Source organism: Phyllobates terribilis, unplaced genomic scaffold, assembly GCF_046119375.1.
Source record: "Phyllobates terribilis strain yellow unplaced genomic scaffold, ASM4611937v1 Scaffold_207__1_contigs__length_3498100, whole genome shotgun sequence".
Classification (NCBI taxonomy): Eukaryota; Metazoa; Chordata; class Amphibia; order Anura; family Dendrobatidae; genus Phyllobates; species Phyllobates terribilis.
Window position 1 is genome coordinate 2,745,646 of NW_027362967.1, and position 24,583 is coordinate 2,770,228.

At 44.2% G+C, this 24,583-nt stretch overlaps 2 protein-coding genes across 2 annotated transcripts; both read right to left on the minus strand.

Moving 5' to 3' along the window:
• Positions 1–452: 452 nt before the first annotated feature.
• Positions 453–9,944, minus strand: LOC141213691 (uncharacterized). Its single transcript, XM_073665294.1, has 3 exons — positions 9,772–9,944; positions 9,581–9,671; positions 453–2,036 (listed from the first exon to the last, which is right to left on the minus strand). The coding sequence occupies exons 1-3, from the start codon at positions 9,895–9,897 to the stop codon at positions 1,219–1,221; spliced, it is 1,035 nt and encodes a 344-aa protein (XP_073521395.1). The 5' UTR covers positions 9,898–9,944; the 3' UTR covers positions 453–1,218.
• LOC141213680 (oocyte zinc finger protein XlCOF8.4-like) lies at positions 9,932–10,377 on the minus strand. Its single transcript, XM_073665280.1, has 2 exons — positions 10,156–10,377; positions 9,932–10,072 (listed from the first exon to the last, which is right to left on the minus strand). Exons 1-2 carry the CDS (start codon positions 10,375–10,377, stop codon positions 9,932–9,934), a joined length of 363 nt encoding a protein of 120 aa, XP_073521381.1.
• Positions 10,378–24,583: the final 14,206 nt, after the last annotated feature.

Sequence of the window (24,583 nt, forward strand, 5' to 3'; positions counted from 1 at the left end):
ACACTGCCCGCATTCAGTTCAACCCGCGCAGCCCCCCCAGCCAGAGACCCACAGCCCCCCAGCCAGACACCCCCAGCCAGACACCAGAAGTATCTCACCTCCTCCGCTCACCGCCCCGGCCCGCAGTCAGACACTGCCCACATCCAGTCTAACCCTAGCCAGACACCAAGGGCCCCCAGCCAGACACCAAGGGCCCCCAGCCAGACACCCACGGCCCCCAGCATCTCACCTCCTCCTACTTTGCTGTTGCCGCCGTCGCCACCACCACTACCACTGGTCTCAGTCTCCAGGCAGGCCTCAGCGGCAAGCAGGCAAGCCTCTATCGCCAAACACTGGCTCCGTTCCCCAGCCATGCACCGGGCCTCAACCAGGCCCCCAGCCATGCACTGAGCGTCAGCCAGGCCTCGGCCCCCAGCCTGGCATCGGGCACCAGCCATTTCCTCTGCTGCAGCCGCCAGGTTCCTGAGGGAGGGAACGGGGGGCCCTGCAATCCTGCTCCACCGCAACTCCCCGCTGCTGGAGCATAGGATTCCAGAAGGACCCTGCCTTCTGTGACCCTCGCTCCACCGACCTCCGGGTAAGATACTGTACCTATTAAGACTATAAAAGATGGACCCCATCTTATTAAAATATTTTTTTTCTATATTCCACCCCAAAATTTGGGGTGCGTCTTATGGTCCGGTTCGTCTTATAGTCCGAAAAATACAGTAAATATTTTCATTGTCCAATTTGAATTCAGGAGGTCAAACTCATTAAGAAATGGCTCCATACATAACTGAACCAGACAATTTGAAAATATGTAAAACAGTGTTACAGGATCTGAAAGATCCTTGAGCTAGTCGGGTGGCAGGTTCTTCAACTGCTCAGTCAGGACGTGCGGCCTCTGTACACGATCCGGTACCTTCCTCTCCTGCTCTGCACCAATCAGTTAGATAAGTGTGGGGCCGAAGGAGAGAGCAGTTCTCTCACTGATCGGAAAGGACACTGCCGCATTGTTCGCAGTCACAGAAAGCTGCCTCCAATCTATAGAATTTACTCACTTATTAGCAAGATTTTTTCTTGCTAAAAGTGTGTCTTTCCATGTAAAACATTTTCCACATTAAAGATATTATGAAGGCTTCGCCCCTGTGTGATTTCTCTGATGTCTATAAAGACTTTTTTCTGGTTAAAACATTTCCCACATTCTGAACATGAAAAAGGCTTCTCCCCTTTGTGAGTTCAAAGGTGTGTAACAAGACCTGATCTCACTGTAAAACATTTCTCACATTCTGAACAGGAAAAAGGTTTCTCCCCCGTGTGAGTTCTGTGATGTGTAACAAGAGCAGATTTCTGTTTAAAACATTTCCCACATTCTGAACATGAAAATGGCTTCTCCCCTGTGTGAGTTCTCTGATGTGTAACAAGAGATGATTTCTCTGTAAAACATTTCCCACATTCTGAACAGGAAAAAGGCTTCTCCCCTGTGTGGGTTCTCTGGTGCTTAATCAAATCTGATTTCTGGATAAAACATTTCCCACATTCTGAACATGAAAATGGCTTCACCCCTGTGTGAGTTCTCTGATGTGTAACAAGAGATGATTTCTGTGTAAAACATTTTCCACATTGTGAACACGAAAATGGCTTCACCCCTGTGTGAGTTCTCTGGTGACTAAGAAGATTTGTTTTCTTGTTAAAACATTTTCTACACTTGGAACAAGAAAATCTATTCTTTGCTGTGTGAATTTTTTGATGTTTAAGAAAAGACTTTTTGAGGGGAAAACTTTTTCCATATTCTGAATGAGAAAATGGCTTCTTAGCTTTAGGAGCAGTTAGTTTTTTAATACTTATTTTGAGACTTTGATTTTCCTTAGTAGTCGGTAATGAATCAGAAGACAGGACCTGTTTCATAGGATCAGATGACAGATCTTTGCTGTGAAGGGATGATGGTAGATCTGGAGTAATGGCATTCACTTCAATTGTATCCTGTGGGATCTCAAGATCATCTGATTTGAAAATTGAAGATATCAGCTGTCCCTCTGATCTCCTGGTAGAGTCATCTGCTAAGTAAAAAAAAATATTATATTATATTTGAATAAAATATTCTTGTAATTTATATTTTTGAACATTTCTACTTAAACTGTCAGTAAAAATGGCAAGTTATGTAAAAATATTGAATTATTCACCAAGACAATGACAGTTCACAGTCTTATGGGCAGCACGGTGGCTCAGTGGTCAGCCTTGCAGCCCTGCGGTCCTGGGTTCGAATCCCACCAAGGACAACATCTGCAAGGAGTTTGTATGTTCTCCCAGTGTTTGCGTGGGTTTCCTCCTGGTACTCCTGTTTCCTCCCACATTCCAAAGACATACCGATAGGGAATTAAGATTGTGAGTCCCATGGGGACAGTGCCCATAATGTCTGTAAAGCGCTATGGAATTAATGGCACTATATAAGTGAGTAAAATAAATAAATAATAGAAAACTTCATATCATGAACCAGTAGAGCATGGTGTTCAACTGTTTGTTCATTCTCCTCCCAAATGTGGAATAAAAATGCACCACACAATGTTATGCAAGCAAAAATAATAACATAAAAACTTCTACTCATCTCACAAAAAAGCCACCACTCAGGTCTATCATCTGTCAATGGAAAAACAGAGAATTCGACATCATTAGTGGCTCAAAGGCTCTTGAAAAGCAACATGGCTTTCGTAAACCAATCCAGCAAAATCCGCTCTTTTCAGAGTCAAATATGCTCCCTAATTAACCCAAATGGAAAGCATCACACCATACTAAAGCTCAAAGCATATTGCCAGAAGGTGCCAGATACAGCCTTTTTCTCCTCTGGTTCAGTCCTCTGTGTTCAGCTCACCAGAGGATGTAACCCCACCCTAATAGGGTCAGGAAATATGAAGAGGTTTAAATAGCCCCCTCCCACATCCTACCTCGAGTGTTATTACAAAGGACCACAAGAGTATAGATGCTTCAAATTAATTTTTATTTCTACTGATCTAACTGTCGTAGAAACAATAAACAAAGGGAATTATCCGTGCTGTTGTGGTGGGTTATTAGAAACCGAATTACTGGCAAGTCTAATTCTATTTTCTCTAATAACCCCCCCAAGACAGCACACCGGAGGTATACCAATGATATACTAGGGAGGGACAACAGCCTGAAGAACCTTCTTTCCGAAGGCTAAATCTCCAACGGACATTAGATCTAGTCTGTAGTGTTTGGAGAATGTATGAATTGAGGACCACGTAGCAGCTCTGCAAATCTGTTTGATGAATGCGCTGGCTTTCTGAGCCAAGGAGACAGATATCGCCCTTGTAGAATGGGCCTTGAGCTTTTCCGGAGGAGGCAGATCTTGGATTTGGTAAGCCTCCGTAATTGCCCTCTTAATCCAGTTGGCTACTGTGGATTTTGCTACTTTCTTTCCTCTGTTTGGACCTTGTGTATGGACAAATAGGTTCTTGTCTTTCCTTCCTTCTTCTGTTTCCTGAAGAAAGTGCAGTACTATTCTTCGAACATCCAGAGTGTGGAACTCCATTTCTTTCTCGTTTTTTGGGTTGTCACAAAACGATGGAAGAATTATTTCCTGAGATCTCTGGAAATTCAAGACCACTTTAGGTAGAAATGAAGGGTCAAGTCGGAAAATTAGATGATCTTCCAGGATTCTCAGGTAGGGTTCGTTGACCGAAAGGGCCTGTAGTTCACACACTCTCCTGGCTGTAGTTATTGCTACCTGGAAAGCCATTTTCCAGGCCAGCCTCTCAAGTCTTATGGCTGATAAGGGCTCAAAGGGTGGAAGGGTTAACCCCTTCAGGACAATGTTAAGGTCCCAGGGGGGAATTAAGTCTGTTACTCTAGGCTGGATGCGGGTGGCTGCTGTCATAAATCTCTTCACCCACTGATGTTCAGCTAGGCTTTGATCAAAGTACGAGCTTAGCGCTGCTACCTGGACCTTAAGGGTACTAGGTCTGAAGCATTTGTCCAGACCTTCTTGTAGGAAATCTAGAATTTGTGCTACATCGGCCCTATGAGGGTGAGTATGCGCACACAACTTTAATAAGGTCTTCCAGATCTTATGGTAAATGGTGTTAGTTACAGGTTTCCTGCTCTTCTGGAGAGTTTTGATGACTTTGTCTGAGAGGCGTCTTGTTTTTAAAATCAGGAATTCAGAAGACAGGCAGCCAGGTGTAGTCTCTAGGGGTCAGGATGGTGAATCGGTCCCTGGAGAAGAAGATCTCTGATGGGAGGAAGGATTAGAGGGCCCTCCACACTCAGACTGGTTAATGTACCAAACCAACTACTATTTAGCCAGAGAGGAGCCACTAGGATTACTCTGGTCCCTTCGGTCCTTATCTTTTGCAAGGTTTTTGAAAGGATAGGCAGCGGGGGTCTGATGGGGGGGATAAAGGCATACGCTAGTTTGAATTCACATTAGTGAGCGAATGTGTCTACGCCCATGCAAGGGCAGTTTGGATCCAGGGAGAAATATTGAGGTACCTTCGCGTTCTGGTGTCCGACGAAGAGATCTACCTCTGGATAGCCACATCTTTCGATTAACATCTGGAAGACGTCTGGGTTTAGACTCAACTCTCCTGGATGAATCTTTGTTCCGCTTAAGAAATTGGCCTGCACGTTGACTGAACCTTTGATATGAACAGCCGACACGGATGGAAAATGTTCTTCAGCCCAGGAAAATATTCTCGCATAGTCTGCTTTTAAGCTTTCAAGTCTTGTGCCCCCTTGATGACGAAGGTGGGCTACTGTGGTGATATTGTCGGAAAATATCTGTATGTGGGTTTTCTGGACCAGAGGCTCTGCTGCTTCCTCTACGGCCTTTAATTCTCTGAAATTTGATGAGCGCTGGCTTACCTCTTTGGACCATATACCCTGGAATAGCTCCTGGGAGACTATGGCTCCCCATACCTTCCTGCTGGCATCCACTCTTATGGTTACTAGTGGATTCTGGATCCATGGTACTCCTCTGTTTAGATTCTTCATGCTCAGCCACCAGAATAGAGAGGTTTTTACCCATGGTGGTATAGGAATTCTCCTGTTCAGAGACCGTAGAGATTCGTCCCAATTCATAACGATGTGGGTCTGTAATGTTCGGGTATGTGCCTGAGCCCAGATCACCATCTGGATACAGGATGACATAGATCCGAGGACCGACATAGCATTTCTCAATGATACCAATCTCCTGCTTCTTAGGACATTGATCTTTGCTTTTAGCATGACCCGTTTTTGTTTGGGCAGAAAAGACATCTAGCTGTGGGAATCCAATAGTACTCCTAGAAACGATTTTGTCATGGAGGGAACCATATCTGATTTTTTGTGGTTCACTAAGCAGCCCAGAGAAGAAAGCATCTGAGTGGTCAACTGTATATGCTCTTGGAGCAATGGTACTGAGGGGCCGATTAATAACAGGTCATCAAGGTATGGTACTATTGAAACATTCTGACCCCTGATATAAGCCATGACCTTTGTAAATATTCGTGGGGCTGATGATATCCCGAAAGGGAGAACATTGAACTGGTAGTGGACTATCTGTTCCCCCTGAGCCACTGCGAATCTTAAGAACTTTCTGTAAAGTGGATGTATGGGGATGTGATAGTATGCATACTGGAGATCGTTTGTGGCCATGACATGGTCCTGTCTTATCAGAGGGACCGTCGATCTGATGGATTCCATCTTGAATCTCTGGTAGTGGATATACTGATTCAGTGATTTTAGACTGATAATAATCCGGTGCGAGCCAATTGTTTTTTTTATTAGGAAGAGATTGGAATAATGTCCTCTGCTTATCTCCCCTGTAGGAACCAGGGATATCACCCCTGAGGATAATAGGTCTGTTAGACCAGATATCATGGTGGCCTGCAGACTTTGAGAAGAGAGCCGCGTTATCTTTACTCTCAGGAGTAAAAATAGAATTCTCCTGCTATCCACAAACTCGACTGCCCTCAGGACCCGTGGGGCTGAGCAGATTTCTCTCCACTGAGGGAGAAAGTTTGAGATGCGGCCCCCGACTGTCCTGACGTCATGGTTTATTCTACGTTGATTTTGGGAGAGAACAAAGATTTTTGCCGCCTCCTCCTTTTGGGTAGGCTTCACCGACCTGTTTTCCTTTACCTCTATATTGAGGGGTCGGCTCCTAAGAAGGACGAAAGGGCCTTTTCCTTACATTTCTAGGTTCTGGGAGGGCTTTCTTCTTGTCTGAGGCTTTCTCGAGAAGATCATCTAGGGCTGGCCCAAACATGTATTTCCCTTTAAAGGGGAAGGAACACAATTTCATCTTTGATGCCACATCACCGCTCCAGGATTTTAACCATAGGTCCCGTCTCACATAGTTTGATAACCCAGATACTCTGGCCGCCACTCTCACCGATTCTGCAGAAACATCTGCTAAAAACCCCGTAGCTTTCTGGAGAAGCGGTAGGGATGCTAAGATGTCTTCTCTGGGGGTGCCAAAGACTAGGTGTTCCTCCAGTTTATCTAGCCAACGAGCCATTGATGGAGCTACGCCCGTAGAGACTGCGTTGGTGCTTAATAGGGCTGCCGAGGTCTCCCAGGACTTCCTAAGTAGTCCCTCCATCTTGCGTTCCATGGGGTCCTTTAGCTGAGAGGAATCTTCAAAGGGCAATGTAGTCTTCTTTGCCACTCGTGCAATCTGGATATCCACTCTTGGGACTTCGGACCAGCATTCTGCTGTCTTGTTGTCTACAGGAAATCTATCCTTTGTTACGGATCCGGGTGGTGGAACCTCTGTGCTGCGGTGCAAGGAGGGACCAGAGGGGCGTAACTAGGTATCAACTCGGACTGACGAAGGTCGTACGGCGGCTCAATCGACTCCGTGACCAGGGAAGGACCGAGCAGAGGGACCAGGTGCTACTCTGGGCCAGACGTTGTATGAGAGCAGGTGACTCTCATGGGTCAGAAGGCAGGGACTGACCGCTACAGCAGATGAGGACGGCAGGCGGGCTATCTGGGTAGACGGACTGGCAGACCCGGCAGGTAACAAGCAGGAGCCTCCAGGTAGGCACGGCAGGTAACAAGCAGGAGCCTCCAGGTAGGCACGGCAGGTAACAAGCAGGAGCCTCCAGGTAGGCACGGCAGGTAACAAGCAGGAGCCTCCAGGTAGGCTGGCTGGTAGGCACGGCAGGAGCCTCCAGGTAAGCAAGTAGGTTGGCAGTCACGACAGGTAACAGGCAGGTGCTTCCAGGTAAGCAAGTGGGCAGAGCCCATAGACAGACTGGTGGACTGAACAGTAGACAGACTGTCGGGCGGGAGAGTAGTCAGGCTGGCGGGCAGGACTGGTAGTCAGGCTGGCGGGCAGGACTGGTAGTCAGGCTGGCGGGCAGGACTGGTAGTCAGGCTGGCGGGCAGGACTGGTAGTCAGGCTGGCGGGCAGGACTGGTAGTCAGGCTGGCGGGCAGGACTGGTAGTCAGGCTGGCGGGCAGGACTGGTAGTTAGGCTGGCGGGCAGGACTGGTAGTTAGGCTGGCGGGCAGGACTGGTAGTTAGGCTGGCGGGCAGGACTGGTAGTCAGGCTGGCAGCGGGACGTGAGGGCTGAAGCAGAGGTAAGTACACAGTGCTACAACTTTTGCTTAGTATTAGTCCCTAATACTCTGGTGTATAGGGAACACCAATTTCTTCCTGGAACGAGGCTAAGGAGGATTTGATTTCTTGACGTACAATCCCCTTTATTTCTTCCATTAAGGAAGGCTGTTCCTGCCTGATAATTTTCTCCATACAGTCCTTGCATAGGGGCTTTCTATGGGAGGACGATAGCTTTTTTGTACAGATGGGACATCTGCGTGACGGTCTAGCTTTGTCTCCAGATGCAGGTTCCTTGTCCCCCTACAAGAGAGGGGAGAAGGGAAAGGGAGCTATAATCACTATTACCTTCATCTGGGAGATGGACTACTAGTGCCATACATACTGGGACCGGCCCGGGGCTGGGCTCTACAGATGCAGAAGGAGAAGATGCTTCAACAGACATGGTTTTGTCCTACCTGCAGATGTCTTCCTGTCCAGGGCTTCTTTATGGGCGACTGGACCTGTGCCTCCCTCTGATTAGAGGGCTCCTCTCCCAGTGTCCAGGTGAAGATAGGTGTGATCACCGGCGGCTATCGCCGCTTTTCCCCCCACTGAGCCTGCTGCGTTCCACCGTGGAATGCATAATCGGCGGAAGGGACGTCATCATCCACCGCCCGGCGTCACCTATGGCGCAGCGGCGCGCGCTCCACATCCTGAAGACCGGCATCACCCGCGCATCCAGCAGGGGAGAGAGAAGGAGGAGGAGATGGGCCGGAGAGCTCAGAGAGGCTTCCGGCCAGAATATCCTGCAGGTTTTGCCGAAGGCGAGGACTGGAGGAGGGGGTCCCGAATCCAGAGGAGATGGGAGCAGCGCATGTGAGGAGGAGAGGTAAACCACTCGATCCTCTGCTGCTCGGCTTGTAGTTTTCTCCCCAGTGCCTGTCGCCGGCCCAGCACACCAAGGATGACCTCTTCATCCCTGATAGGGACAGGAAATAACACAGAAGGGAGGATGTGGGAGGGGCTATTTAAACCTCTTCATATTTCCTGTCCCTTTTAGGGTGGGGTTACATCCTCCGGTGTGCTGTCATGGGGGGGGGGGGTTATTAGAAAAAACATGTTACATCCCCAACAACAACGTATGTTTGGGGGGAGAACGCGAACACTAAACCAGAGTTGCACTCATTTATGGTGGACCGTTGGAGCTACTATGAGTCCTGAACAGAAGAGTAGAGAAAGTATTAGTGCCCCCATTTTAGGAGAGATTTTACCTGAATTCTTTAGGATTGAAAACATAATGGAATTTATGACGTGGAGTGAATCCATGAAACCAGGGCTGGAGCCATGCCACCACATCTCCTGCAGGCGTGAATAGATGTATATTACAGCAATCAGCCACGCACAGCTTAGATATATATCATGGCACAGGAGTAATGTTATTTACGTAGTTTATCGCAATCCTGTTTGAAGATAGTTTGAAAAGTCAGGATAAAGGGAAACTCTGTTGTTATTGTACAGAAATTCACACTTGGCCCTCACTGCACATTTAGTGTTGTCGATCATAAAAGCGAGGTTTGGTCATAAAGACTGGACCTGGTCTTGTAGGAACCATATGAGAACATTCAGCTGCACAGAAGGGAGAGAAGGTAGATTCATCTAATAAGATATCAGGGATCTAGGAAGCCAACACCATCATTACCCTCCACTTTCTCTTACAGGCCCATCAGAATATTTTTCTTCAAGTGATTTTCTAACTTTTCAGCACTTTCTACATATGCTGTCATTTGGATTGGTAGTTTACAGACCTGGGCAGGTAAAAGTCAGGATCTTCTAATTTCACTTGGTAGGTGGATCTTCCAGGTTGTAAGTTGTATAGAAACGGACTTTCAATGTCCAAAGTCATTTGAACAGTTTTTGGTGGAAGAGAAGGTTTTGGTCTAGATGCAAAATGGTGATCACACGATTGTGATACCGCCGGACTACACCACCGATAAAGCAGCCACAGCCGGTGACTGAGAAGAATCTGTGACTTCTCTGCATTTAGTAGTTACTACTCACCTGGGTAGTCATATGTAGGAATCTCCTCTTTACACCGCTCATCACCCCTCACATATGTCTCTGTAGTATTAATCTGGGTCAGATCTTCACCCTGAAACAATATTGTACAAGTCACAAGTATAAACCATATAATACTGGTGGATAAAACAAGACCAATAGGGGAGATCTCGTGACACCTTCTCTCCATCTACCTGATCCTGAGGAACATTGGGATCTTCTTGTTTACAGTCCTGTGGAAGAAGAGGACGGGGACATCTCTCTGGTGTTGTCCTCTTACTGGATAGATCTGGAGGAAACACATACAGGACTGAATTCATTCTTTACATACAGATAATTATAGGCCGTGTGTATTTAGTCCTGTCTATTACCTGGTGATGTGAGGGGCTGGGGAACCTCCATCATGACGTCCTTGTACAGATCTTTGTGTCCTTCTAAATACTCCCACTCCTCCATGGAGAAATAGACAGCTACATCCTGACACCTTATAGGAACCTGACACATACAATGATATAGTCATCCCCTCGATCCCTTCATAGCGTTACTGTATAATGTCCCAGCATTCCCAGCAGTGTCACCTCTCCAGTCAGCAGCTCAATCATCTTGTAGGTGAGTTCTAGGATCTTCTGGTCATTGATGTCCTCATGTATCAGGGGGTGAGGTGGAGGTCCTGTGATTGGGCTCAGGGGTCTTCCCCATCCCTCAGACACAGGGTCCTGACAGCGCTCACTAGAGGTCTTCTTCACTAATATGTAATCCTGGTTATGGAGAGACACATTAATAAATCTCACTCCAGACATTTCCAGAGTCCTCACCTCTCCAGTTCTGTCCATCTGTTATTCCCATAGATAAGAATGATGTAATGTGACGTCATCAGAATCTCTCACCTCTCCTGTAAGCCGGAAGAGGATCTCTAGGGTGAGGTGTAATATCCTCTCCACCATCTTGTCTGTGTCCATAACGATCTTTGAAAACTCTCAGGAAAACTCTCTGATATAGAATATATTATATGATATAGAATAGAATATATTCACTGAGAGGATCTGATATTGTAGAGACCTGAATAAGAAGAAGATGAGCCGATGTAACATCATAAAAATCCTGTGTAATAATGCAATTACTGGAGATAATAAGGGAAACATATGAGAATTATTATTTTACAGTATTTAGTTTTTTCTTTACATCTACTAATAAAACCTATATATTTTAGGCCACAGACAACAAGAAGTTTCTTCCTCGGCGCCGGCAGCTGAATACGTTTCTCATAGACTCCTGAACCTTATTGCTAATTCTCGTCTCATTTACTGACACTGGAAACGGCATTAGCAATACTGCAGGAGATATTCATTACATGTGACATGAGAAATAACTATTTCATGATGAGGACGACATCTTCATCTTCTACTACGGCTCTATAAATATATTTAGCCAGTGTCTGTCACAAACTACATCATCAATGGCCGTCTATATGTTTCCTGTCTTCACCAGACTGTCATCTTCTAACGCATTAGAGCTCAGGTCTAATTCACACACAGAAGTTTGAGGCATTTATAAAAGCTTGTTTCTTTAAACAAACACCGTGGACAGAAATTATTTGATAGCAGTCTCACCAGGACATGAGTTATTTGATGCCAAAGTCTCCATATACAGTGTTTTATGGAGTCTATTTCTGGCCTTAGGCTTTCCTATACATTACAAGAAAAACTCCATAAAAAAGCAGATATTAACATTTTGTTAATTATTTTAAAACAAATGTTTAACATGTTAAAAAGTAACTCTTTTGGGCACCAGAACATAGAAGTGCACCGCAGGGATGGGACAGGTACGGCTGCTACACCAACCCTGGCAGTTTAACCACTTGCTGCTGTCAAGAGCAAACATGGCATCTAAGATGGTTTGACAGAGTTCGGCTCACTGCCTAGTTACTACGATACTTAAATAACCAATAATGGTGTCTGGGTCTGCAATGTAGAAAAGTCTATTAGGCCGGGCCAGAGGCAGCGTCCAATAAGTTACTTTTTAACGCCCCCATACATATTAGACTAAAGTTTCATGAAAGCACTGATTTCCAGGGTTTGGTCGACTACATAAAGTATTTGGGGACCTCCTGACAGATGATGTCAGAGGTTAATCCGATTGTTCTTCCTGTAGATAATCCTCCGATAGAGGAGTCTGGAGGCGACTCTCTCATACAGACCACAGGAAAGCTGGAATATTTGTGTATGGAGGAGTCGGAAGAGATAGCCGTCTGCCAAATGATCGTTCAGCCAACACTTATCTCGTGTATGGGGCCGTTAGTATTACATACATACATACAGCTGACACCTATCGGGTGGCAATATTCTCTTATTCCTGATTGCAGTTTTAAAACAGCAATGAGGCAATAAGGCCCCTTAACGACAGCCGTTTTAATGCGTATCGGCGGTCGTTAAAGTTTAAAAAAAGAAGGTTTAACGTGAAAAAAATATCAGTTTTAGCAACAAGAAATATCCATCACGTTAGGGAAAACAGACTCACTGCACAATGGTAGTTAAGTCACGTCCATAACAACTTTAACCCTTTCCCGCCAGAGCCTGTTTTCGCCTTCGTGACCAGGCCAATTTTTTCAATTCTGACCACTGTCGTTTTATGAGGTACTAGCTCTGGAACGCTTCAACGGATCCCCCTGATTCTGAGATTTTTTTTGTGACATCTTGTACTTCATGATTGTGGTAAAATTTCTTCGATATCACTTGCGCTTATTTGTGAAAAAAATCGGAAATTTGGTGAAAATTTAGCAATTTTCAAACTTTGAATTTTCATGCCCTTAAATCAGAGAGATATGTCAGACAAAATAGTTAATAAATAACATTTCCCACATGTCTACTTTACATCAGCACAATTTTGGAACCAAAATAATTTTTTGTTAGGAAGCTATAAGGGTTAAAAGTTGACCAGCGATTTCTCATTTTTCCAACAAAATTTAGAAAACCATTTGTTTTAGGGACCACATCTTATTTGAAGTGACTTTGAGGGGCCTTTATGACAGAAAATATCCAAAAGTAATACCATTCTAAAAACTGCACCCCTCAAGTTGCTCAAAACCACATTCAAGAAGTTTATTAACCCTTCAGGTGCTTCACGGAAATTTTTGGAATGTGGAAGAAAGCAATGAACATTTTACTTTTTTTCACAAAAATGTTACTTTAGACCCAATTTTTTATTTTCACAAAGGTAACAGGAAAAAATGGACTATCCAATTTGTAGTGCAATTTCTCCTGAGCTCGCTGATACCCCATATGTGAGGGAAAACCACTGTTTGAGTGCACTGTAGGGTTCGGAAGGGAAGGAGCGCCATTTGACTTTTTGAATGTAAAATTTGTTAAAATAATTAGCGGACGCCACGTCGCATTTGGGGAGCCCCTGATGTGCCTAAACAGTGGAAACCCCCCACAAGTGACACCATTTTGGAAACTAGACCCCTTAGGGAACTTATCTAGAGGTGTGGTGAGCACCTTGAACCCCCAGGTGCTTCACAGAAGTTTATAATATTGAGCCATAAAAATAAAATTTTCAAATTTTTCCCACATACACGTTTTTCAGCCCTTAATTTTGCATTATCATAAGGGTAACAGGAGAAATTGCACCATGAAATTTGTTGTGCAATTTCTCCTGAGTAAGTTAATACCCCATATGTGGGGGAAAACCACTATTTGGGTACACTGCAGGGTTCGGAAGGGAAGGAGCGCCATTTGACTTTTTGAATGTAAAATTTGTTTGAATAATTAGCGGACGCCATGTCGCGTTTGTGTAGCCCCTGATGTGCCTAAACAGTGGAAACCCCCCACAAGTGACACCATTTTGGAAATTAGACCCCTTAGGGAACTTATCTAGATGTGTGGTGAGCACTTTGAACCCCCATGTGCTTCACAGAAGTTTATAATATTGAGCCATAAAAATAAACTTTTTACTTTTTTCCCACCAAAAAAATTTTCATCCCCTAATTTTGCATTATCATAAGGGTACCCCATAAGTGGGGGAAAACCCATGCTTTGGTGTACGGCAGGGTTCGGAAGAGAAAGGAGCGCTATGTTGGCTGGGATAGGTTGCAGACACCATGTCAAATTTGAAGAGTCACTGACATGCCAAAACATCAGAAACCCCCACAAGTGACCCCATTTTGTAAACTACACCTCTCAAGGAATTCATCTAGGGAAGTAGTGAGTATTTTTAAATTTTTAAATTTATACCATTGGGCATTGAAGAAAATATAATTATATTTTTACCACAAAAAAATGTTTTAGCCTCAGATTTTACATTTTCACACAGGGCAATGGGTAAAAATGGTGCCGAAATGTGTCACACAATTTCTTCTAAATGTGGCAATACCCCATATGTGGCTGTACAGTACTGCTTAGCCATACGGCGAGATCCGGAGCGCTATTTGACTCTTGGAGAACAAATTATTGTAGAATAGTTTGTGTACTCCATACACACAGCCCCGAAGTGCTAGAAGAGCAGAATCCCCCCTCAAGTGACCCTATTTTGGAAATTATACCCCTTTGGGAATTTACCTACAGGTGTAGTGACGATTTTGACTCCATGGGTCTTTTCCAGAAACAAGCAGCAATGGAGGATGCTGAGAGAAAATTTAAAACTGCCGTTGAAGTGACCAATACGCTGTAGTGACCAGTACGTTGTGCCCAGCTCGTGCTTCTGGAGACATGCACCTGTAAATTAGGCAAGCTCTCATCGCTACAGGAATGCCAAACATGTGGACCCTAAATGTCGTTCAGGCACATTGTGGGGCTCAGAAGGGAGGGGGGCATTTGAATTTGGGAGCACAAAATTTTCTGAATTTCTTTTGGGGTGCAAGGGCCATTTCGCTTTTCCAGAGCCTTTCTGCTACCAGTAACTTGGAAGTCCCTTATATTTTTAACAGATAACGGACCTGAGTGGGGACTAGCTTTTTTTGAGGACTGAGTTGAAGCTTTTATTGGGAACAATTTACATAACATTTATCCGCCGCTCTAGGCTGAGCACTTACATCGGGGTTTCCATCTAAATCTCCAAGTGATGTAATTCAGATGAAACCCCCGCGGGATCCATTCACTGTAATGAGGCAGCAGAGTTACTCTGGACTCCGTCTGGCCTCTGTTAAGCGGTGTCCTTTTTTTCAGAAGTGCACAAAACTGTGGCCAACCGCACTCTTATGCACGCCTAAAAAAACTGACACCGTGGCATCACAGGCCAGATGGCGTCCACAGTGCCTCCATCTGCCTCATTACAGGGAATCTTCCTCTGAATCACGTATTTCAGATATTTACACGGAAACCCCGGTGTAAGCGCTCAGCGCAGAGTGCAGGATAAATGTGAGCCGAGCCTTACTGCTATCTTTGGGAAGCAGAATAAACAAATCAGTAGCAGGTGAAGAATTGGTTTTATTTATTTTTACGCCGTTCCTCATGTGGTATAAGTGATTAGACGACTTTATTCTTCGGGTCGGTGCGATGCCAGATTCATATCGGGTTTTTATGACTGACAGCTGTCACACACTAAAAGAAGCTTTTTTTTGCAAAATCTAGTTTTTGCATCGCCACATTTTGAGAGCTATAATTTTTCCATATTTCAGCCGACAGAGTCATGTGAGGGCTTGCTTTTTGCGGTACCATTTTTATTTCCATTTGGCTTTTTGATCGCATTTTATTCCACTTTTTGTTTGGCGATATGATGAAAAAGCATAGTTTTTAGCTCCGTTTTTTTTTTTTTTTTTTTTACGGTGTGCACAGAAGGGGTTAGTGTGACAGTTTTATAGATCGGGTTGTTCCGGACGCGGCGATACCAAATATGTGTACTTTTTTTGTTTTTGCATAAATATACGGATTTATTGGTTTAATATTTTCTTTATTTAATTTTATTTATTTTGTGATTTTTTTTTAACAGTTTGAAAACATTTTTTTTTACTTTTGTTTTTCCATTTTTACTTGGTCCCTTTATAGGACATCAATTTTTATTTTTCTAATCCCTGCTCTCATGCAATGCAATAGACATGTATTGCATTTCATGCGAGCTCTGCTGACAGTTTTACACTGTCAGTGTCTCCTGCGAGACTCAGCTGCAGGCTGGGCCTAGCAGGACACCGTACATTTCAGACCCGGAGGTGGTCATGCTACTGCTCTGCACCACACCCGCAGAGCTTGCAGGACCCTGGGGGTCCTGAGCGCTGCAGGACCACCGACGGTTCATAAACGTCGGCGCTGCTCAGAGCCCGGGCAGCGCCGACATTTATATACAGTGGGCGGTCGGGAAGCGGTTAAAAGTGCCTCCCTAGTAATGGAACAGTATAGCAGATCCAAACAGAATGAAGTATGTTCTGTTAGGGGCCCGTAATCCAGCACGGCGGGTGTTAGATGTTCTGCCTGTGCTGGCTCTGGGCATATTGCAGGTATTGCAAATGGTCAGGTACAAAAAGAGAGGAAATATTGCTCTGGTAAATGATATAAATGTGGTCACTTTGGACATTTTGCAAGGAATTGTTATTGTGAGGAGTCCAGCAATATTGTGATGGAGAAAAGGCATTTACACAGACAGAATAGCATTTCTTCTCAGTCCCATGTGTCCCACCATGTGCAGAAGAGTCAAAATGGCTGATTACAACCAGGGAGGAAAGGGTAAAATTGCCCCTAGTGAGGCCTTGATATACCTCAGTACATCCAGGGGCAGCAGCGTCTCTAACAGGCCTGTACTGTTCTTTATCTATACGGTGGTTTTGTTTTATTACTTTATTTTACTATTTGAAATAGGGCAGAAAGTTTCCTCTAAACTATAGTTATTACAGGGGGACTTTCTCCACCTCTATTGGGGTCCGATATTAATTAACTTCAAAATTGACTATTAATTAATACACAAATATTAGTGATGCTTAACGTTATCTGTTCCTTATGCTATATACTGAGACAAACCCTGTATCAATTGTAGCTCTGGCATGTCTGCCTCCTGCCCGGCGGAGACGCCGACCTCCTTATCACTGCGGCCCCCTCCAGGTGTCTCCCGCGCCGCAGCTTGTCTCCTACGCTGGCTGCGTCCAGCGTGTGCGCAGAACCCTGGGCACTGTGCTTAGGGCGCGCGCGTGCTCCTTGTCTCTTAAAGGGGCCGCGTGCCCCGTCCTAAGATGTCCCCGGCCAATGGCTGGAGGACAGGTAATATATAAGGCACCTCCCCCAGCATGGAGGTGCCTGTGCAACGTGTTAGTTTGGCCTCCTAACCTTTCTGTCAGTTCTTAGGTCCCCATGCTGCCCGCCAGCCCGTCTACCAGCCGTGCCCGCCAGCCTGTCCACCTGCCGTGCTTGTCTGTCTGCTTACTATATATATATATATATATATATATATATATATATATATATATATATATATATATATATATATATATATATATATATATATATATATATATATACACATACATATATATACACATATACATATATATATACACACATATACATATACACAGTACAGACCAAAAGTTTGGACACACCTCATTTAACCCCTTAATAACATCTGACGTACTAATACGCGTCTGTGCCCTGGGACTTAAGAGCCAGACCCGTATTAGTACGTCATCGCGATCGCGCGCGCACACAGGCTGTGCGGGCGCGATCGCCGCCGGGTGTCAGCTGATAGTACCGGGTGTCAGCTGATTGTCACAGCTGACACCCGGTACTATGTGCAGGGAGCGGTCCTGCACCGCTCCCAGCACATTAACCCCCGCGATGCTGCGATCGAAGTCGATCGCGGCATTGCGGGGGCAAGGGGAGGTGATCGGCGATACTCCCCTCCTCTTCCGGCTTCCAGCGCAGTCTGCAAAGGCTTCCCGGGTGTTGCCATGACGACCCGATGTCGTCATGACAACATCCGGGTCACCAGAGAGCAGGAAGATTGCTTGGACATGCGCAGTGCATCTCCAAGCAATCCTCACACTGTGCACTTCTGACAGCCTTCATGGCATAGGGATGGTACTCCATTCCTGTGCCATGCAGGCGATCAGAAAAAAAAAAGTGAAAGTTCCAGAGTGGGACAAAGTAATAAAGTGTATAAACTGTGTGAAAGTGGAAAAAAAAAAAAAAAATGTGCAAAAATATTATAAAAAAAATAAAAAAAATAATACACCAAAAATAAAAATAGAATGTACCCATCAATAAATATTATTATAAAAAAAATAAAAAAAAAACAATAAAAGTAAACATATTTGGTATCGCCGCGTCCGGAACAACCTGACCTATAAAACTGTCCCACTAGTTAACCCCTTCAGTGAACACGGTAAAAAAAAAAAAAAAAAAACGAAGCAAAAAACAATGCTTTATCACCATACCGCCAAACAAAAAGTGGAATAACACGCGATCAAAAAGACGCATATAAATAAAAATGATACCGCTGAAAACGTCATCTCGTCCCGCAAAAAACAAGCCGCCATACAGCTCCATCAGCCGAAAAATAAAAAAGTTATAGCTCTCAGAATAAAGCGATACTAAAAAATATTTTTTTCTATAAAATAGCTTTTATTGTGTATAAGCGCCAAAACATAGAAAAATGATACAAATGTGGTATCGCTGTAAACGTACTGACCCGAAGAATAAAGCTACCTCATCAATTTTACCACACGCGGAACAGAATAAAAAAAAACAAAAAAAACAATTCCTGAATTGTTGGTTTTTGTTTATTCTGCCTCCCAAAAATCGGAATAGAAAGCGATCAAAAAATGTCACGTGCCTGAAAATGGCACCAATAACAACGTCAAGTCATCCCGCAAAAAACGAGCCGTCACATGACTGTCTGCCAAAATCTGGAAAAATTATAGCTCTCAAAATATGGCGATGCAAAAACTAGATTTTACAAAAAATGCGTCTTTTAGTGTGTGACAGCTGTCAGTCATAAAAACCCCATATGATTCTGGCATTGCTGTAATCACACCGACCCGAAGAATAAAGTCGTCTAATCACTTATACCGCACAAGGAACGGCGTCAAAAATAAACTCTTGGGTTAGGATTGGGCTAGGGTTAGGGCTGGGTTTGGGGCTAGGGTTGTGCTGGGGCTAGGGTTGTGCTGGGGCTAGGGTTGTGCTATGGTTAGGGTTGTGCTAGGGTTAGGGCTGGGGTTGGGATTTTTTTCAAAAGTAAGAAAAAAAGATGACGATATGGCGACTAGTGTTGAGAGCAAGTGCTCGCTACTTGAGTTTGCATCGGGTGCTCTGGTATACATTGAGTATCGTGGGTATTTGAGTGACATGCTCGAGTCTCTGCCCCATATGTTTCGCGGCCAAAAAACTTTACGGGGATTGCCTGCCATGCACGAGCGATCCCCGCATGGTTTTTTTTGGGTGTCTAATAACCGTGAAACATGCGGAGCAGGGACTCGAGCATGTCACTCGAGCACACGCTGTACATGGTGCATACCTGAGTACCCGATGCAAACTCAAGTAGCGAGCACTTGCGCTCAAGAATAATGACAACTTATTCAATATGATGACCTAATGTAAACAAATTCTGTGCCGTACCTCTGGGTTCAAAATGTTCACTATACACCTTAATAAAATCCTTGAGGGGTATAGTTTCCAAAATGGGGACACTTGTGGGGGAGCTCCACTGTTTAGGCACATCACGGACTCTCCAAACGCGACATGGTGTCCGCTAACAAATTGAATGGAAAATCGGCTCAAATTGTTAGCGGACGCCATGTTGCGTTTGGAGAGCCCCTGTGTGCCCAAACATTGGAGCTCCCCCACAAGTGACCCCATTTTGGAAACTAGACCCCCCAAGGCACCTATCTAGATGCATAGTGAGCACTTGGAATCCCCAGGTGCTTCACAAATTGATTCGTAAAAATGAAAAAGTAAAAAAAAAAAACACTTTCATTTTTATGAATCAATTTGTGAAGCACCTGGGGTTCCAAGTGCTCACTATGAATCTAGATAGGTGCCTTGGGGGGTCTAGTTTCCAAAATGGGGTCACTTGTGGGGGAGCTCCAATGTTTGGGCACGCAGGGACTCTCTAAATGCAACATGGTATCCGCTAACAAATTGAATGGAAAATCGGCTCAAATTGTTAGCGGACACCACATTGCGTTTGGAGAGCCCCTCTGTGCCCAAACTTTGGAGCTCCCCCACAAGTGACCCCATTTTGGAAACTAGACCCCCCCAAGGCACCTTTCTAGATGCATAGTGAGCACTTGGAACCCCAGGTGCTTCACAAATTGATTCGTAACAATGAAAAAGTGTTTTTTTTTTTCACTTTTTCATTTTTACGAATCAATTTGTGAAGCACCTGGGGGCTGCAACTGCTCACTATGCATCTAGATAGGTGCCTTGGGGGGTCTAGTTTCCAAAATGGGGTCACTTGTGGGGGAGCTCCAATGTTTGGGCACACAGGGGCTCTCTAAACGCAACATGGTGTCCGCTAATTATTCAAGCAAATTTTACAATCAAAAAGTCAAATGGCGCTCCTTCCCTTCCGAGCCCTACAGTGCGCCCAAACAGTGTTTTTTCCCCAAATATTGGGTATCTGCGTGCCCAGGGGAAATTGCACAACAAATTTTGCGGTCCATTTTTTCTTGTTACCCCTGTGAAAATAAAAAAAATTGGGTCTAAAGTAACATTTTTGTGAAAAAAGTTAAATGTTCATTTTTTTCTTCCACATTCAAAAAATTCCTATGAAGCACCTGAAGGGTTAATAAAGTTCTTGAATGTGGTTTTGAGCACCTTGAGGGGTGCAGTTTTTAGAATGGTGTCACTTTTGGGTATTTTCTGTCATAAAGACCTCTCAAAGTGACTTCAAATGTGATGTGGTTCCTAAAAAAATGGTTTTGTAAATTTTGTTGGAAAAATGAGAAATCGCTGGTCAACTTTTAACCCTTATAGCTCCCTAACAAAAAAAAATTTTGGTTCCAAAATTGTGCTGATGTAAAGTAGACATGTGGGAAATGTTATTTATTAACTCTTTTGTGTGACATATCGCTCTGATTTCAGGGCTTAAAAATTCAAATTTTGAAAATTGCAAAATTTTCAAAATTTTCGCCAAATTTCCGTTTTTTTCACAAATAAACGCAAGTGATATCGAAGAAATTTTTCCACAATCATGAAGTACAATATGTCACGAAAAAACAATCTCAGAATCAGGGGGATCCGTTGAAGCGTTCCAGAGTAATTACCTCAAAGTGACAGTGGTCAGAATTGTAAAAATTGGCCCGGTCATTAACGTGCAAACCACCCGCGGGGCTTAAGGGGTTAAAGATTTTTCTGTATTTTCATGACTATGAAAATTGTACATTCACACTGAAGGCATCAAAACTATGAATTAACACATGTAGAATTATATACTTAACAAAAAAGTGTGAAACAACTGAAAATATGTCTTATATTCTAGGTTCTTCAAAGTAGCCACCTTTTGCTTTGATGACTGCTTTGCACACTCTTGGCATTCTCTTGATGAGCTTCAAGAGGTAGTCACCGTTAATAGTTTTCACTTCACAGGTGTGCCCTGTCAGCTTTAATAAGTGTGATTTCTTGCCTTATAAATGGGGTTGGGACCATCAGTTGTGTTGTGGAGAAGTCTGGTGGATAGACAGCTGATAGTCCTACTCAATAGACTGTTAGAAATTGTATTATGGCAAGAAAAAAGCAGCTAAGTAAAGAAAAACGAGTGGCCATCATTACTTTAAGAAATGAAGGTCAGTCAGTGCGAAAAATTGAGAAAACTTTTAAAGTGTCCCCAAGTGCAGTTGCAAAAACCATCAAGCGCTACAAAGAAACTGGCTCACATGAGGACCGCCCCAGGAAAGGAAGACCAAGAGTCACCTCTGCTTCTGAGGATAAGTTTATCCGAGTCACCAGCCTCAGAAATCGCAGGTTAACAGCAGCTCAGATTAGAGACCAAGTGAATGCCACACAGAGTTCTAGCAGCAGACACATCTCTACAACAACTTTTAAGAGGAGACTTTGTGCAGTAGGCCTTCATGGTAAAATAGCTGCTAGGAAACCACTGCTAAGGACAGGCAACAAGCAGAAGAGACTTGTTTGGGCTAAAGAACACAAGGAATGGACATTAGACCAGTGGAAATCTGTGCTTTGGTCTGATGAGTCCAAATTTGAGATCTTTGGTTCCAACCACCTTGTCTTTGTGCGAAACAGAAAAGGTGAACGGATGGACTCTACATGCCTGGTTCCCACCGTGAAGTATGGAGGAGGAGGTGTGATGGTGTGTGGGGGCTTTGCTGGTGACACTGTTGGGGATTTATTCAAAATTGAAGGCATACTGAACCAGCATGGCTACCACAGCATCTTGCAGCGGCATGCTATTCCATCCGGTTTGCGTTTTAGTTGGACCATCATTTATTTTTCAACAGGACAATGACCCCAAACACACCTCCAGGCTGTGTAAGGGCTATTTTACCAAGAAGGAGAGTGATGGGGTGCTACGCCAGATGACCTGGCCTCCACAGTCACCAGACCTGAACCCAATCGAGATTGTTTGGGGTGAGCTGGACCGCAGAGTGAAGGCAAAAGGGCCAACAAGTGCTAAGCATCTCTGGGAACTCCTTCAAGATCATTGGAAGACCATTTCCGGTGACTACTTCTTGAAGCTCATCAAGAGAATGCCAAGAGTGTGCAAAGCAGTCATCATAGCAAAAGGTGGCTACTTTGAAGAACCTAGAATATAAAGACATATTTTCAGTTGTTTCACACTTTTTTTGTTAAGTATATAATTCCACATGTTTTGATGCCTTCAGTGTGAATGTACAATTTTCATAGTCATGAAAATACAGAAAAATCTTTAAATGAGAAGGTGTGTCCAAACTTTTGGTCTGTACTGTATATACAGGGGTTGGACAAAATAATGGAAACACCTAACGTTTTGGCATCATAATCTTCGAACATGTTATCATATGTCACGGTTTGCATGTTTATAATGTTTTGTAGTTGATTATTTGTGTTATGTGATATGTGTATGTAAATTAACTGTTTGTTTTGCGAAATTGTAAAAACATTGATGAGAACCTGATACCAATGGCAGACCTCTCAGATTTGGTGCTCGTATGGCAGGCGCTAGTGTATCAGAAAGTGCCCGAATGCTTGGCGTGTCAAGAGCTACTGTCTCCAAAGTAATGACTGAGTTTGAAAGAGAAGGAAAAACGTCCACAGCAAAGCACAGGTCCGGCTGGAAGTCGAAGTTGACTGACAGATACCTTCGGACTCTAAAGCGAATTGTGAGAGAGGATCGCAAGACCTTGGCTCTGAAAATCACTGCTGAGCTCAATGAACACCTACAGAACCGAGTTTCCACGAAAACTGTTCGTCGGGAGCTGCACAAATCTGGATTCCACGAAAGAGCTGCAATTACAAAACCGCTGCTCTCAATGACAAATGTTTCCAAGCATTTAGAGTGGTGTAGAAACCTCCAGAATTGGTCCCTCGAGCAGTGGAAACATGTGATATTCTCCGACGAATCATTGTTTACCCTTTTCCGACCTCCGGCCGAGTGTACGCTTGGAGACAGCCGAAAGAAGCATTCCATCCAGACTGCCTTTTCCCAACTGTAAAACATGGCGGAGGTTCTGTGATGATCTGGGGTGCTATTTCGTGGAGATCCGCCGGGCCAATGATATCCCTTCATGGAAGAATTAACAGCCAAGATTATTTAGGCATTTTGGGCGACCAAGTGCATCCTATGGTTCAAGCACTGTTCCCGGAGGGGAACGCCATCTTTCAGGATGATAATGCACCAATTCATACAGCTAGAATCGTTAAAGCATGGCACGAGGAACATTCTAATGAAGTTGAGCATCTCATCTGGCCCCCACAATCCCCAGACCTCAACATTATTGAGCATTTATGGTCGATTTTAGAGATTCAAGTTAGACGTTGATTTCCGCCGCGATCGTCACTCAAAGAACTGGAGGGTGTATTAACTGAAGAATGGGCTAAAATTCCTTTGGAAACAATTTACACCTTGTATGAATCCATACCTCGGAGAATTGAGGCTGTAATCGCCGCAAAAGGTGGACCTACTGTTAGAACTCTTCTGTTAGTTTTTTCTATTTTGTGGTCACGTGACCTGCTGCCTATTTAATCCAGCCCCGCCCTTTTGGCTTTGCTGGACTTCAGTGTTATTTGACTCTCTATCTAGCCAGGTGCTTTTGTACCTATTTCTCTAGTTCGTTTGGTTCTTTGGACCTCTAAGTACTTTTTGTCTGTTTGTCTTTTTGCTCCTCTACAACATCTGCTAGGAGGTGTCCAATTTTGTCCCAGTCCTTAGTTCTTTTAGGGACCCCTCCCTTTATTCTATAGGTCTGCGTTCAGACTAGCTGAGGACGAAGGCGGGTCTGTTCACAAGGAACAGGTCGCCCGCTGCAACGTAGGGAATCAGCTCAGTCTTATTGTAGGGACAGATTCCCTTTCTTTCCTTAGTTCTTGTAGCAGATCATAACACCTACACCATATTAAACTAACTTTTGTTGATGTTTCAAGGTGTTTCCATTATTTTGTCCAACCCCTGTATATATATAAAAAAAAATAAAGGGAACACTCAAATAACACATCCTAGATCTGAATGAATGAAATATTCTCATTGAATACTTTGCTCTGTACAAAGCTGAATGTGCTGACAACAAAATCACATAAAAATCATCAATGGAAATCACATTTATTAACCAATGGAGGCCTGAATTGGGAGTCACCCCCAAAATTAAAATTGAAAAACACACTACAGGCTGATCCAACTTTGATGTAATGTCCTTAAAACAAGTCAAAATGAGGCTCAGTATTGTGCGTGGCCTCCACATGCCTGTATAACCTCCATACAATGCCTGGGCATGCTCCTGATGAGGTTGCGGATGGTTTCCTATGGGATCTCCTCTCAGACCTGGATTAAAGCATCCGCCAACTCCTGAACAGTCTGTGGTGCAACGTGACGTTGGTGGATGGAGAGAGACATGATGTCCCAGATGTGCTCAATGGGATTCAGGTCTGGGGAACG